We start from the raw sequence: 15,198 nt of genomic DNA, 5'->3' as shown, positions 1-15,198 counted from the left end.
TGTCTTACTTGGTAAAGACATGTTCTTATGTAGAAAATGGAAAATTAAAAACTGGTTTTAAAGCTTGATAAACCTTTCACAGTGACAAAATATTGAATTATATTGACAACGATGTGTGCACAAAACAAACAGGCATAATGTAAAAATGTAAAAAGTCGGAGTACAGCAAAAAAGGCAGTACGAAACATCTGTTTGAGCAACCCTTAATCATATATCTGGTTCTAAAATGAGAGGATTGCTTGGGCTACAATGACATCAAACTGTGATATTCTTGTATTGATAGGTATCCGAGACCCTTCCTCGAGTTAAAAGAGCATATATTATATGTGTATGACTATTTTCCTTAACGCTGGCTTATCACGACATAATTTTCCCATTTAACTCGACTTGGAAAAACAAGCCAGGAAAATCATTTCACAACAAAATCAATGTAAAATTAAGAAAAATAGCGAAAATAGAATTATTCTTTTCCAATAAAGATTTGCTTACAACCACTGCATGCCATACATTGGTTTGAAGTCGGCGAACTAACACATAGATAGATAACAACTGGAGTTTATATATTATATTAGTAGATTACAACCTTTATTAACGTCTATAGACGTTGTTTGATACATCTTCAAACAGTTGGTACTAATTTGTTCACCAGTACTGAAGGACTTGTCGTCCTTATATGAAGTTGATTTCATATAAAACCTTATCAACAACAAAAGTAAAAACAAATACTCTAACTTTTTTTAATTTCACTTTCATATGGGTTGATGATACCATATTACCCATAACCATAATCTAAGTGAGGTCATCCCAGATGATTCCGTGAACTACCAAAACAAGAAGGTCTTCTTAATATCTTGATATTTTCCGCGAAAACGGCATCAACTAAAGACTTCAAATTAGAATTTATGACAAATGTGATGATTGACATTTTCAACAGTCAACGTTTCATATTTTTAGCGGTAGCCTTCCCTGGATGCCATGATGTGGCGTTTGTATATTATAACTGATATGTTTTTAGATCTTTATACACCAAAAAGTCGTCAAATCGGTTAAATTAACCGAGTATAAATTAGTTATTGCTACGTCATTTTGACTGTGCGCGGAAATGCATGGATAGTGACGCAAGCAATGCAGGAGACGGTTGCCCTGTCGACCCAACGGATTTGCTTTTTTCATGTTGATGCGATTTTCTTTTGTTTTCCCCGTTACCTTAATTTGTATCATTTATCGCTTTTTGCGTTAATTGTCGGTAGACTAATGTTGCCTTAAGTTATTTTGCGATCAAATCGTGTTTGAATAGATCCCTATGGTTTCACAGAACTAACATATCCCTGCTGCAAATGGTTAAGTATACAATCATTTTGAGTACCCTTATTTATGTATTTCGTTGTCCTTTTTAATACCAAAGGATAGGAGCACGGATTTTCACAAATAATTTCCGTGACCATTATGCTTTTGAATGGAATCAAATTGGCTTTGAATTCCGTGTATTCATTTTGATATATTAACTATTCCATTCACAATCGATCATGCAAATCATCCATAAAATAATAAAGTTTTCATAAAACATTGTTATCACGAAATGGATCAAAACATAATACTTGGTATGCATTTTATTTTTATTGTTATCATTATGATTTTATAGTCATAGATGAATGTCAAATATGTATTCCCTTAAGAACCATTATGTGATAAATACGCACGCATTTTAAATTTTTTGAGGGAATAGTGGTACACGTAAATTGGATATACATTTTTAAATCCAGCAAGTACGTGCCTAACTAAAACTTTTTCTTTATTAAATATATTGGAAAATAGATGCAAAATAGGCGATTATTCATTTGAACATAAAAGTGGAGTGGTAAAATGTTGGGGTTGGTGTATTTCGTTTTTCTACTAATGTTTGTAAAGATTGAAGGACAGAGTGGCGATAATGTTAAAAATATAATCAAACAATTATTTACAACAAATGATTATAAAAAGCAAGTCCGACCAAATATGGATCAACTACACCCTATGATCTTGGATTTAGATTTTTACCTTGTGGGAATAAACGAATTGGACGAACTAAAACAGAGATTGACAACGACCGGTTATTTGAATATTGGATGGATAGATGAGTATTTGAATTGGACTTCTGCTGACTTTGGCGGATTAGATCACGTTTATGTTCCACAAGCAGATATTTGGATACCTGATTTAACATTACAAAATGGATTTACAAAATTGAAGGAACTTGGAAGCAGTTTTATCAAAGCTAAGGTAGAAAGTAACGGACAAGTTACCTGGATGCCGTTTGAAATTTTTGAATCAAAATGTACAATCGATATTACATATTTTCCTTATGACCGACAATCTTGTGACATTGTTTTTGTGGTGTGGTCAAGTAGTATTGCGGATGTGATGGTAACTCTGTGGAATAACGGAATAATTCTAGATAGATTGGAAAATAATGCAGAATGGTCAGTAGTGTCAACAGCCGCACGAGAAGACGTTATGTCGTTCGAATCTAGGGTTATATTTACATTAAACTTGAAAAGAAATTCAACCTATTATTTAATGAATATTATCATTCCGATCATTCTACTCGGTGTATTAAATTTCTTTACCTTTGCACTTCCGGCTGACAGTGGTGAAAAAATGGGATATTGCATTACAGTGTTTCTTTCGTTTGCCGTTTTCCTGACAATTGTCAGTTCCGAGCTTCCCAAAACATCTGGATCTATTTTGGGATATTATTTAATGTTTCAGCTAGGCATGGGAACTTTTGTTGTGTGCTGAACGACTATAGAACTTCGGTTTCACCATCGTAAAGATAGTGTTCCAAAGAACATACTCAAGCTAATGAAATGCCGAAATGTAAAGAAAATTAAATCGAAGCATCAAAATGAAACAGAAAGTGAACAAGGGATCACATGGGATGATGTCATTTCGTCGTTTGATTTTGTATTGTTTTGGATTACGTCTGCAATAGTTACAATAGCCACAATTACAGTGCTAGTTTTGCTTTTTACAAATTAAGGAAAATATTTTCTCTTGCAAAAGTGTTAGATTGTGGCTCTCTGTAAATAAATTATTGAAATTATCAATATAATGGCGGTTGATGAGTGATTCAGAATAGAATACAAAACCTCTTCTTCTTTAACTACTCATTTATGAGTATTGTTCATCAATCAATAGTACGCTATATTCAGGACATTTAATTGCAAGAATATCAGTCGTGTCGTCACTATAGCATCATACATATATTGACATTGACATGTTACATATCAATTCAAGCAAAATTTATCAAACTTTACACCTTCATGGGGTATAATCGCTCCAATACTTATTTTAGAATAATATTGTACAAGAATGATCACAAAAAAGACAAAAAGTAGTTCACATCAGCTGCATTTGACAAACCTTTCGGAATTTTGGTTCTCAATGCTTTCCAACTTCGTACATTACTTGGACTTTTTTTTTATCAGAACATCAATGATGAGTCTTTTGTAGAAATGCAGGCGAAAAGGGGGGTCAGAGATATTTGAGAGAGAAAAAACTCTGTACCTGATTTTGTTTGCCTTTAAAACATTCTGGCCGTTTCTTGGTTGAAAACAATAATCTTGCCCATCTCTTTGCTAATAGAAAAAACAAATTTCCATCAATACTATATGTATAAAAACGGACGAATTTTTTCAACGCTTAAATGCCCTATTACTTTTGTATGTCCATAAAACATTGAACTTGACTTTGACAAAATCATTGACGATGTTTCTCGACGAAATCCGAGGAAGGTGCTTCTGGTAAACCTTAAAGCTTAGGCGACAAATTTGTACAAAAGTCATCACTAGAAAACTCTAAATACATGTTTTCATTTTTCATTGATAAGCAATAAAGAAACATATTAATTATATAAGTATGTATGATCAGATACATCTGGGATGAGAATCACAAATTTGCAATGCATTCTTCAGATGCTAGTTATGGCGTTTTATGTCAGTGACTGAATTAACTATGGGGAATGTTTTTCTTTACGATATTGGCGTTGGACCTTTTTGCCTTATTGCTTTTGATTGAGCCTCATTTTTCATTAGAAATGTATAAAAAATCTATTTTTTACTTTTTAGATTTGTTCATTTTGGATTTCTTCTAATGAAATCTTAGCATTTTTCTATATATATAATTGGCTATCAATATGATTGTTTGGAAATATTCCAAATATTTTCTATTATTGTCCGGAAATCAAATGTTCTAAGTAGCGTATATCATGTCATATTTCCAATTTTATATAAACTGAAATGATTGTAATAGTAAAGTTTTAATGTTTTATTGTCTCTTTTATAATATTAAACGAGGATTGATAAATCTTTTAATCAACAGAATGTTGACTTTTAAATTCAGTTCTCAATCTGTCAATATATATTTGCGGGGAAGTATTTAAAATCAAATCGCCAGCACGGGTGTCATTCGGTTTATCGAGAGAAATGATCGTGAAAGAATATCTAACGGCGGTCAAGTATTGCGAGACGATCGTGAAAGTTCTGGTAACGGATCGTGAAAGACATTTAATCGAGAAGACATATGAAAGGTCAATACATATTCTTACTTAATTAATTACACAGACAAATTTACGACAAAATAAAACTGTCTGTCAAAATGGTTCAACATTATGATCAGTATGTGAGAATATCCAGTTTTAAAAGTACATAGTTATTACAAAACAACAAAAGGCAGATTGCTTCTCGACATTTCAGTGACAAAAAAATGTAAACAAACATGATTTTTTTCACAAATTCAACTAGAAAAACTACTTTAATACGAACAAGGGCATTCTGTTTGAATTAATCAAATGGTTCTCATAGTTATTTTGTATAAACATAATCTGAAACTTGGTAAATAAAGAACTATTTCCACAAAAACAGATTTTTCGGATCGTGAAAGATCACGTACCGCATTTTTGAAGATCGTGAAAGTGATCGTGAAAGATCTGATGCTACGAAGACGTTCAAATTATTCTTCAATTATATCATAATTAATATTTGATATTTTTATTGAAATTTCTCCTTCGTAATACTCAATAAAATAAATTAATAACATAACTATGTTTATCCTGAGGATACTATCTGTTATAGTAGTACCAGCAACGTCCTTTCCTTTCGAGGGAATATTTCCCTTGTAACAAAAAAAATAGAGAGTTTAACAGTCTTTCGTCTGAAATTGTTGACCAGATCATATTTTTAAACGCACACAAAATCAAAGTAACCTGCAGGGAACCCCACACAACTGATTGAGACATTTTTAACGGTGTTTGTACACGGATCAACACTTTCATGAATTAATAATTAACCGTAAAAACTTACCTTTGTTTGTTAATCAAGACTTCTGATTGGTATGAGATGTATATTTAAATTAATTTAATTACTCTTTTTTTAAAGCTTAACTATAATTGTTTAATTTACAATTTAGAGATATGCGAAAGTATGAGAGCGACATTCAACCACAAAAGTTGAAAATAAACTAACAACGTCATGGCTAAAGAAAAAAAAGAAAATCAGACAAACGATAGTGCAAAAAAAAAAAAAACACAGAAAAAGTAATACTGAGCAACACGAAAAAGCACAAGTAATTTGAAGTCCAATATCATAATTGTTGTTGACAAATTTTAAATAGACAAGTCGTGTTATAAAAAATACCAACTCCTCAGGAACAGATGCTAAATATATTGTCTACTTTGTCGGACTTAAAATGCAAATATTTTTGATTTTTGCTTATAAAATATTTTGATTTTATTGAAATTTGGTTCATAAACACGTAAACAAACAATAATTGCTATTATGATAGGTTATTTGTAAAAATGGCAGTCGTTTATTTATTGTTTCATTGACACAAAAAATAGAGGAGCAAGCTATGTTTGTAGTACGTTTGTATTTTGTCAATGTGTTTATGAAAGGTAATAACAAAGCACTGCATCCCACCTAAAATCTAACTTAAACTTTTCAATAGACGTTTAAGATTCATCCGAGTACTTGCGAGTACTCGAGTATTATGACCGAGTATCCGAGTATTAAATTTCAGATCTTTTGACATCCTTACTTTTTATTGTTATGTGAAGTACTTACTTTTTACGAGTTATAGGATACCCACATTTTGTATATTGGATCCTATAAACTACATGTCCGTCAGACAGGATTCACCTGACCCCGAATTTGCCTTATTTCATGGATGAAGATTCATGTTTGTGGTCAAGTCCGTATCGCGGATTCGTTAAGCTTTAGGATAACTGTCTGTTGTTATGATTGTGAGGTGTACATTTTCGACTTCTGCAAGGTTTCAAATAACATCGAACTCATTATCATGCATCATTCGGCAATGCTCGTTTTATGTTGTCTAGCCTTTTGGATATATACCTGTATGCTATAGCGCCATGGTATTTCGTGTATGGTGTACATGTCTCTGTCTACTTGTTTCATATATGACCATGATGACGTCAATTGTATTTGATATATTGAATAATAGCAAGATGTCTATGTCTGGCTGTCGGTCAGGGTTCATACAATTTTGACCTTATGTTTCGAATTAATTTGCCAAGCATCACTTTTGTCAGTTTCTAAGGCACTGTAACGATCGGAACACATTTATTTGGTCTACGGGATATTTGTAGAGATCTGTATGTCATGGTTCATCTGACCTTGCACTCTTTTTATGAACCATTGACAATCATAATTTAAAAAAAAGAAGATGTGATATGATTGCCAAAGAGACAACTATCCACGAAAAAAACCAAAATGACACAGACATTAACAATTATAGGTCACCGTATAGCCTTCAACAATTAGCAAAGCCCATACCGCATAGTCAGCTATAAAAGGCCCCGATATGACAATGTAAAACAATTCAAACGAGAAAACTAATGGCCTTATTTGTATAAAAAAAACCAACCGAAAAACAAATATGTAACACATAAACAAACGACAACCACTGAATTACAGGCTCCTGACTTTGGACAGACACATTAATAAATAATGTGGCGGGGTTAGACATGTTAGCGGGATCCCAACCCTCCCCTAACCTGAGACAGTGGTATAACAGTACAACATAAGAACGAACTATAAAAATCAATTGAAAAGGCGTAACTCATCAGATGGACAAAAATGCATTAAGTGCATTAATCGCATTTGACACTTCTAGTAAAACCCTTGATATTATAGACGTTCCAAAAATTAACTATCATAAGTAAAGCAGACGAGACATTACAGCATTTGCGCTCTGGTATTCTATAGTCTGTAGTATATAGTTAAATCAATCCACATCTGCGTTGTATATATATACAGAACTTAAGAAAGTACTGTTGCACAAAATGTTGGTTATCGTTCAATCTCAAATTACTCATGAAAGATGCTGTTTTGCTGTAATTTTTTGTTTGATGGATATTATTTTGGTTTAAACGTTGCATATTCATATTATTGGCTAATTAGTGTCGATCTGCCTGAATTGCACTTGACCGATTCTCAGAGTTAAATCTTTCAAACTTATTTAGAGACGTTTTTAGTTGTTGTTTTTTTTTTAACTTTCGAGGTAAAGTGTTGAATAAAAAAAATAGCTTTAATGTTCATCCTTATCAAAATAGTTACAGGCTTCAAAAATTTGCAGGTGTATCAAATGGTAAAAGAAATACTGATTTCTGATTACTAGTAATAAGTCTGGTCACGCATTATCTTTCACGATCAAAATAATGCGTTGCCTGAGCTTTCACGATCAAGTTTGATGGATATTCAACAAATTCAAGGTTTTCATATACAAACTAATGCTTTTAAGAGAGGAACATACCTTAATTATACTGTACTATCAGATACACCAAAGATTAAATTTCAAATATTTCCCGATAAACTGAAAAATCACCATTATAGGTACAAAAAGCGTGTTATTTGTAATTAATTTCATAGACACGCATTGCGCCTTTTGTGTTTTTTCAAAAAGTACTTCATATTTTCTTTATCTTCTTTCACAGTTATGTTGAGGAAGGTAAACCATTTTGACAGACATATTTTTTTGTTCTGATTTGTTCCGCGTTTTGAAAATTAAGCGATTTTTTCAAAGATTCTGAACTAGAATGTACATTAAATGTCTTTCACGATCCGTTACAAGAACTTTCACGATCGTCTCTCAATACTTGACCGCCGTTAGATATTCTTTCACGATCATTTCTCTCGATAAACCGAATGACACCCGGGCCAGCGTGTCAATTGAAATAATTAGTTGATTATGAAATGTTAAAAGGTTACTTATGTCATGTGTTTATATCTAAACAAATATAACATGTGAAAGAATCTATGTAAATTAGAATGCAAAAAAATAAACAATGTAAATTATATTTTAAAGATATAAACATGATTCAGTAACAACTTATTTCAATTATATGTTTTTAATTTTCCATATATAGGTGTCAATTGATCACATTAATACCGCAGTCCCACTAGGCCACTATCGCACTACGATCGCACTACGATCTGTGAAATAAACTGCAAATGTTGATGGTCATAGTACGATCGTGTCGATTGCAGTAAGGTCGTATCACGGTCGTGGTATGGTCTTCAAGATCGTTATGAGCGTGGCAAACACTTTGAACATGTTCAAAACAATCGTGCTGCGGTCGTGGCGAAATCAGGTCGTAGTGGAAGCGTAGTGAGAACGCACTAAGGTCGTAGTAAGATCGCAAAGGTCGCTGTACCATCGTAGCGAAAGCGTGAGTCTATTCGGGGATACTACGCTACGATCATACAGCGACGTTATTACGACCTCTCTACGACGATCACGTTCTCATCGCGACCCGTCTGCGCTTCCCCTACGACTATACCACGCTGTTCACGACCATAGTACGATTCTAGCACGCCCTTCCCGTCCTCATCACGCTCTTCTTACGACCTGACTACGTTCATACTACGACCATCATTCTCATTGTCATTTATTAACTGTTTACAAAATTTACAATTTTTGAAATACTAAGGCTTTTCTAACTCAGGCATAGATTACCTTAGCTGGATTTGGCAAAACTTTTAGAAATTTTGGTCCTCAATGCTCTTCAACTTTGTACTTTATTTGGCCTTTTTAACTTTTTTGGATTCGAGCGTGACTGATGAGTCTTTTGTAAACGAAACGCGCGTCTGGCGTATATACAAAATTTAGTCCAGGTATCTATGATGAGTTTATTTCACATGCATTATATTAAATCTCTCCAGGATTTGTTTGTCTGTATGAATTAAGAACATCTTGTCCATTTTCTCTAACGGCTCAACCAGGCTTCTCGTTTTTATATACAGTAGATTAGACCGTTAGTTTTCCCGTTTGAATGGTTTTACACTGGCAATTTTTGGGGCCCTTTATATCTTGCTGTTCGATGTCAGCCAAGGCTCCGTGTTAAAGGCCGTACATTGGCCTATAATGGTTTACTTTTATAAATTGTTATTTTGGATGGAGAGTTATTGGCACTCATGCCACATCTTCCTATATCTATTGACACATATATGTCATCTCTGCTTTCGTTCACTAAAATATCGTCATTTGCGCTTTATGGACCAGCAATATGTTGTAATTTAGGTTGGATTGGTCAGTCTGACATCTCTGTTTTATCAGGATTCGTTACTATCAGAGCTCCCTATGGCTCTACATCAACCCCTACCACCATGCCCACGTTTTCTAGTAGATTGTGGTGGCATGACTGTATTGTTTCCTAGAACTACACATATTAATCAGAAATAGAAGCTACGGAACTGTATTTATATGGAACACGATGTTGACGTTATTTGCTGAGAACGTTGTAAGATCGCGGTATGAACGTAGTATAATCGTGGTATGAACGTGCTATAATAGTGGTAAGAACGTGCTTTAATCGCAGTAGAAGCGTGCTAAGATCGTGTTGCATTCGGATAACCCGTGGTACGGTCGTAGAAAGAACGTGATGAGCGTAGAAAGATCTTGATAAGCGTAGTGAGATCGCAGAATAAGCGCGGTGAGAACGTGGTATCATCGTAGCGGGATCGTTGTAAAAGCGTAATGAGGACGTAGAAGCATCGTGAAAGCAACGAACATTTTACATTTTCATGCCGTTCATACTGCAACCTCACCACGATCTGAATTTAGTTTCGATCGCGGTGAGCGTGATGCGATCGTGGTCTAGTGGGATTGGGGCTTTATCAAGGTAATAATATAGATAGATCACTTACAATACTTCTATTGTCTGATTCAAAATATTCAATCAATCAATCCAGTCACGTCTCAGTCATAACTGAAAGGACGTGTTGGGTCAGCTCCTCTTTACCCTCGATGATTTGTTTACTGATAGATGGATAAACAACCTACTACTTTCGATGAAAAAAAACAAATCAAAAGCAGTAAAGCCTGTGTAAATAACTGCGTCAGCATACACTCCAAACTCATCATTGGGGGGGAGGGGGAGTGTTATGTCGACTGACGTCCGAGGGTCTGTATCCTAGGTGTTAGATAATGGACCGCTATTTCACCGTCTTTGGTCCTGGTTCGAGACTCATCGACCAGTACTTCATCATTTTATACAGCTGGCTTTGAAAGCAGGAAACATCAGTGTTGACTGGCTAGTGATAACGATAGTAAAAAAGACAAAAAGTAGTTCACATCAGCTGCATTTGACAAACCTTTCGGAATTTTGGTTCTCAATGCTTTTCTCCAACTTCGTACATTATTTGGACTTTTTTTATCAGAACATCAATAATGAGTCTTTTGTAGAAATGCAGGCGAAAAGAGGAGACAACTTAGACAACTCGGCCACCGAGGCCTCCTATATATATTTATTCAAGGTCATTAAAAACTTCCATAATCAACGTTAATTATTGTTCTTATAAATTCTTTTCAATACTATAATAAAATATCTACAATCCTTGTTAAAGCATATTTTCTTTTTGCCTTTTTGTGTTCTTGTCTTCCGTCTTTGCTTATACTAGTATGCTTTTTCTATATGCCTTTTTGTTTATCTTTGTTGACATATTGTTTTATAGTGATTACGATTTTAACAGAATGATGACTGCTGCTCCCTAACTTTTTACATTTATACTTATGTCTGTTGATTTTATTAACATATCGTTGTTGGTATGATGTATACCACTGTCATACGAGGGAGAGGTTTGGCTGCTGTAAAACCAGGTTTAATCCACAATTTCATACATATAAGTCATGAAATAAACTCATCATAGATACCAGGATGAAATTTTGTGTTTACGTCTACAAAGGACTCATCAGTGACGCTTGAATACAAAACAGTTAAATTGGCCAAATGGCAGTTGTCATCCATTCCTTTGATATTTTTTAAGCTTTTGTTTTTGCCATTAGCTTAAGAACTTTTTGTTTGGAATTTTCCTCCGAGTACTTTTGTTCTGTAATTACTACCAAAAGAAGAAGGTCTTCTTAATATCTTGATATTTGCATCGATAACGACACAAACTAAAGACTTCAAGTTAGAATTTATGACAAATGTGGTAGCCTACCTTTGGATGCCATGATGTGGCGTTTGTTTATTATAACTGATATGTTTTTATATCATTATACACAAAAAAAGTCGTCAAATCAGTAATTTAACCGAGTATACATTAGTTTTTACAACGTCATTTTGACTGAGCACGGAATTGAATGGCTAGCAATGCAGGAGACGGTTACCCTGTCGACGGAACCGGTCTCGTTTTTTTCATGTTGATGCGATTTTCTTTTGTTTTCCCCCTTATCTTGTATCCTTTATCGCTGTTGGTGTTAATTGTCGGTAGACTAATGTTTCCTTAAGTTATTTTGCAACGAATCGTGTTTGAATAGATCCATATGGTTTCACAGAACTAACATATCCCTGCTGCAGATGGTTAAGTATACAATCGTTTTGAACACCTTTATTTATGTATTTCGTTGTCCTTTTTAATATCAAAGGACAGGAGCACGGATTTTCACTAATAATTTTCGTGACTGATTATGCTTTTGGGCGAATCAAATTGGCTTTGAACTCGGTGTATTCATTTTGATACATTAACTTTTTCACAATCGATGATGTAAATCATCAGACAATTTTGTTTTCATCGAGGGCACAATGAGCTTTGGGTTTGTTAACATAAAATTATAAAGTTTTCATAATAGACTGTTCGCAAGCAGTGGCTCTACAAAACTAGTACTAGATATGTATTTCATTTTTGTTGCAATTATTGTGACTTTATAGTTCGATAAATTTGAAATATTTAATTCCAATGAATTATTATGTTATAAATACGCAGTCATTTCAAATTTTGTAAGAGAATATTGGTACATGTAAATTGGATATACATTATTAAATGCAGCAGTTACGTGTTTAATTACAACTATATCTTTATTCAATATATTGGAAATTAGATGCAAGTAGGCGAATATTAATTTGAACATGTGGATCTAATCGTGGAGAGGTGAAATGTGGAGGTTGTGGTATTTCGTTTTCGTAATATTGTTTGTTAAGATTGAAGGACAGAGTGGGGATAATGTTAAAAATCTTATCAAACAATTATTTACAACAAATGATTACAAAAAGCAAGTCCGACCAAATATGGATCAACGACACCCTATGAACTTAGATTTAGATTTTTACCTTGTTGGAATAAATGAATTGGACGAACTAAAGCAGAGATTGACAACTACTGGTTTTTTGAATATTGGATGGATAGATGAGTATTTGAATTGGACTTCTGCTGACTTTGGTGGATTAGATCATGTTTATGTTCCACAAGCAGATATTTGGATACCTGATATAACATTACAAAATGGATTTACAAAATTGAGGGAACTTGGGAGCAGTTTTATCAAAGCTAAGGTAGAAAGTAACGGACAAGTTACCTGGATGCCGTTTGAAGTTTTTGAATCCAAATGTACAATCGATGTTACATATTTTCCATATGACCGACAATCTTGTGACATTATTTTTGTAGTGTGGTCAAGTAGTAATGCAGATGTGATGGTAACTCTGTGGAATAATGGAATTATTCTAGATAGCTTAGAAAATAGTGCCGAATGGTCAGTAGTGTCAACAGCCGCACGAGAGGACGTTATGTCATCTGAATCTAGGGTTATATTTACATTTAACTTGAAAAGAAATTCAACCTATTATTTAATGAATATTATCATTCCGATCATTCTACTCGGTGTATTAAATGTGTTTACTTTTGCACTTCCGGCTGACAGCGGTGAAAAAATGGGATATTGCATTACAGTGTTTCTTTCGTTTGCCGTTTTCCTTACAATTGTCAGTTCCCAGCTTCCCAAAACATTTGGATCAATATTGGGATATTATTTAATGTTTCAGCTAGGCATGGGCACTTTTGTTGTGTGCTGTACGACTATAGAACTTCGGTTTCACCATCGTAAAGATAGTGTTCCGAAGAACATAATCAAGCTAATGAACTGCCGGAATGTGAAGAAAATTGAATCGAATCATCAAAATGAAACAGAAAGTGAACAAGGGATTACGTGGGATGATGTTATTTCGTCGTTTGATTTCGTAATGTTTTGGATAACGTCTGCAATAGTTATAATTGCCACAATTACAGTGCTAATTTTGCTTTGTACAAATTAAGAAAAATATTTTCTCTTGCAAAATGTGAAAAATCTGTAAAAACATATTGAAATTATTACTATAATGGCGGTTGATGAGTAGTTCATAAAAGAATACAAAACATCTTCTTCCTTAACTACTCATTATTGAGTATTATTCAGCAATCAATAGTACGCTATATTCAGGACATGCAAGAATATCAGTCGTGTCGTCAATATTGCATCATACATATGTTGACATTGACATGTTACATATCAATTCAAGCAAAATTTATCAAAATTTACACCTTCATTCAGTATAATTGCTCTAATACTAATTTTAGAATAATATTGTATAAGATAGATACATGATGATGATGAATGGTGAGTCTTTTGTAGAAAGTGGGGGGAGGGGGTCAGAGATATTTGAGAAAGAAAAAATATCTGTACCTTATTTTTTTTACCTTAAAACATTCTGTCCGTTTCTGGGTTGAAAACAATAATCTTGTTCATCTCTCTGCAATTAGAAAAACAAATTTCCATCAAAACTATATGTATAATCAAAGAGCTGAATAGCTCTGAGGGGAAAGACGGCCCTTGTTTCTATTTCATTTTTTTTGGAGAGGGGGGGGGTGGTATCGTTTGATAGTTTTCATATAAAGAATGAAAAAAAGAACAGCTAGAAACATGTAAAAAGGTTGACAATCTTGAAATCAATTGTTGTTTAATGTAATTTCGTTTCTTTAGTGTCGGGTTCAATTTAGACCAATGGAAGAGATCTGCATCTTCTAAATCTAAACATTCAATTAAAGTTGATAGTTAATTATCTAAAATTCATAGTTGAATTTGGTCAATTAACAACAACTACAATATTTTTTGAAATCTTAATAGTGTGCTAGGGCCATTTTCCATTTTTTGTGACAGTACTCTTAAGATTTTTATTTTTTTTCTTAAGAAAGTTAGGACTGAAAAATCTATTCAGTTTTAAATTTCCAGTAATAAAGTTCCCAGTTAAAACTCTCATCACACGGGTACAGGTACTAATAAAAAAAACAATATGATTAATGTAAACTGTGTGAAGCTTGTTTCCAAATACTACATTTTAAAATATTTGTAAAATTTCATGAATAAATAGGTTTTAACAACAAAATGAAACATTTGGAATTTAATTTTTTCTTGTTACCATTACAATGATTATGTTGGTACACACAATTAAGTTTTAATGGAAGACTATATATAGCTACTTATCATATACTAAATGTTACATTTTAAGTGTTTAATTTAGTGGATAATTACTCATAAATTGAGGTGCTCCTGATTTGGAGAGATTCTCAAAACAAAGTTTTGCAGAAAAAAATGAAAAAAATTGTTTCTCTCCCCAATCTCATGTAGCCCACGGACTTTGTTTACTTTGAAAGTTGATGACCTAAAGTATTGCATATTGATGTTTGAATTATCTACAGCAATCATAATTATGTTTAAATTAAACAAATACGAATGTTTAATTAGTGCACAATCTTTGAGAATGTCTGTCATGTCATGACAGACATTGGACAGAGTTGTAAAGTCTTAACTGGGGATTTAGAAATTTTCAGCTGGAGTTTGTGCCTCATAACTGGAGATTTTTTATCAACATTTTTATCGACGTACGCAATGTTT

At 33.5% G+C, this 15,198-nt stretch overlaps 1 protein-coding gene across 1 annotated transcript; it reads left to right on the top strand.

The window, feature by feature from the left end:
* The first annotated feature begins 12,428 nt into the window (after positions 1 to 12,428).
* Positions 12,429 to 14,093, top strand: LOC139493297 (neuronal acetylcholine receptor subunit beta-4-like). Its single transcript, XM_071281550.1, has one exon. It carries the CDS (start codon positions 12,560 to 12,562, stop codon positions 13,580 to 13,582), a length of 1,023 nt encoding a protein of 340 aa, XP_071137651.1. The 5' UTR covers positions 12,429 to 12,559; the 3' UTR covers positions 13,583 to 14,093.
* The last annotated feature ends 1,105 nt before the right edge of the window (positions 14,094 to 15,198 follow it).

This window comes from Mytilus edulis, chromosome 10 (assembly GCF_963676685.1).
Source record: "Mytilus edulis chromosome 10, xbMytEdul2.2, whole genome shotgun sequence".
In the NCBI taxonomy this organism is placed as follows: Eukaryota; Metazoa; Mollusca; class Bivalvia; order Mytilida; family Mytilidae; genus Mytilus; species Mytilus edulis.
The sequence above is the reverse complement of the archived record's forward strand: the minus strand, read 5'-3'. Positions and strand labels throughout refer to the sequence as shown.

Coding starts and splice junctions, on each gene's coding strand:
- LOC139493297 (XM_071281550.1), top strand. CDS start 12,560: ATGGATCAACGACACCCTATGAACTTAGATTTAGATTTTTACCTTGTT.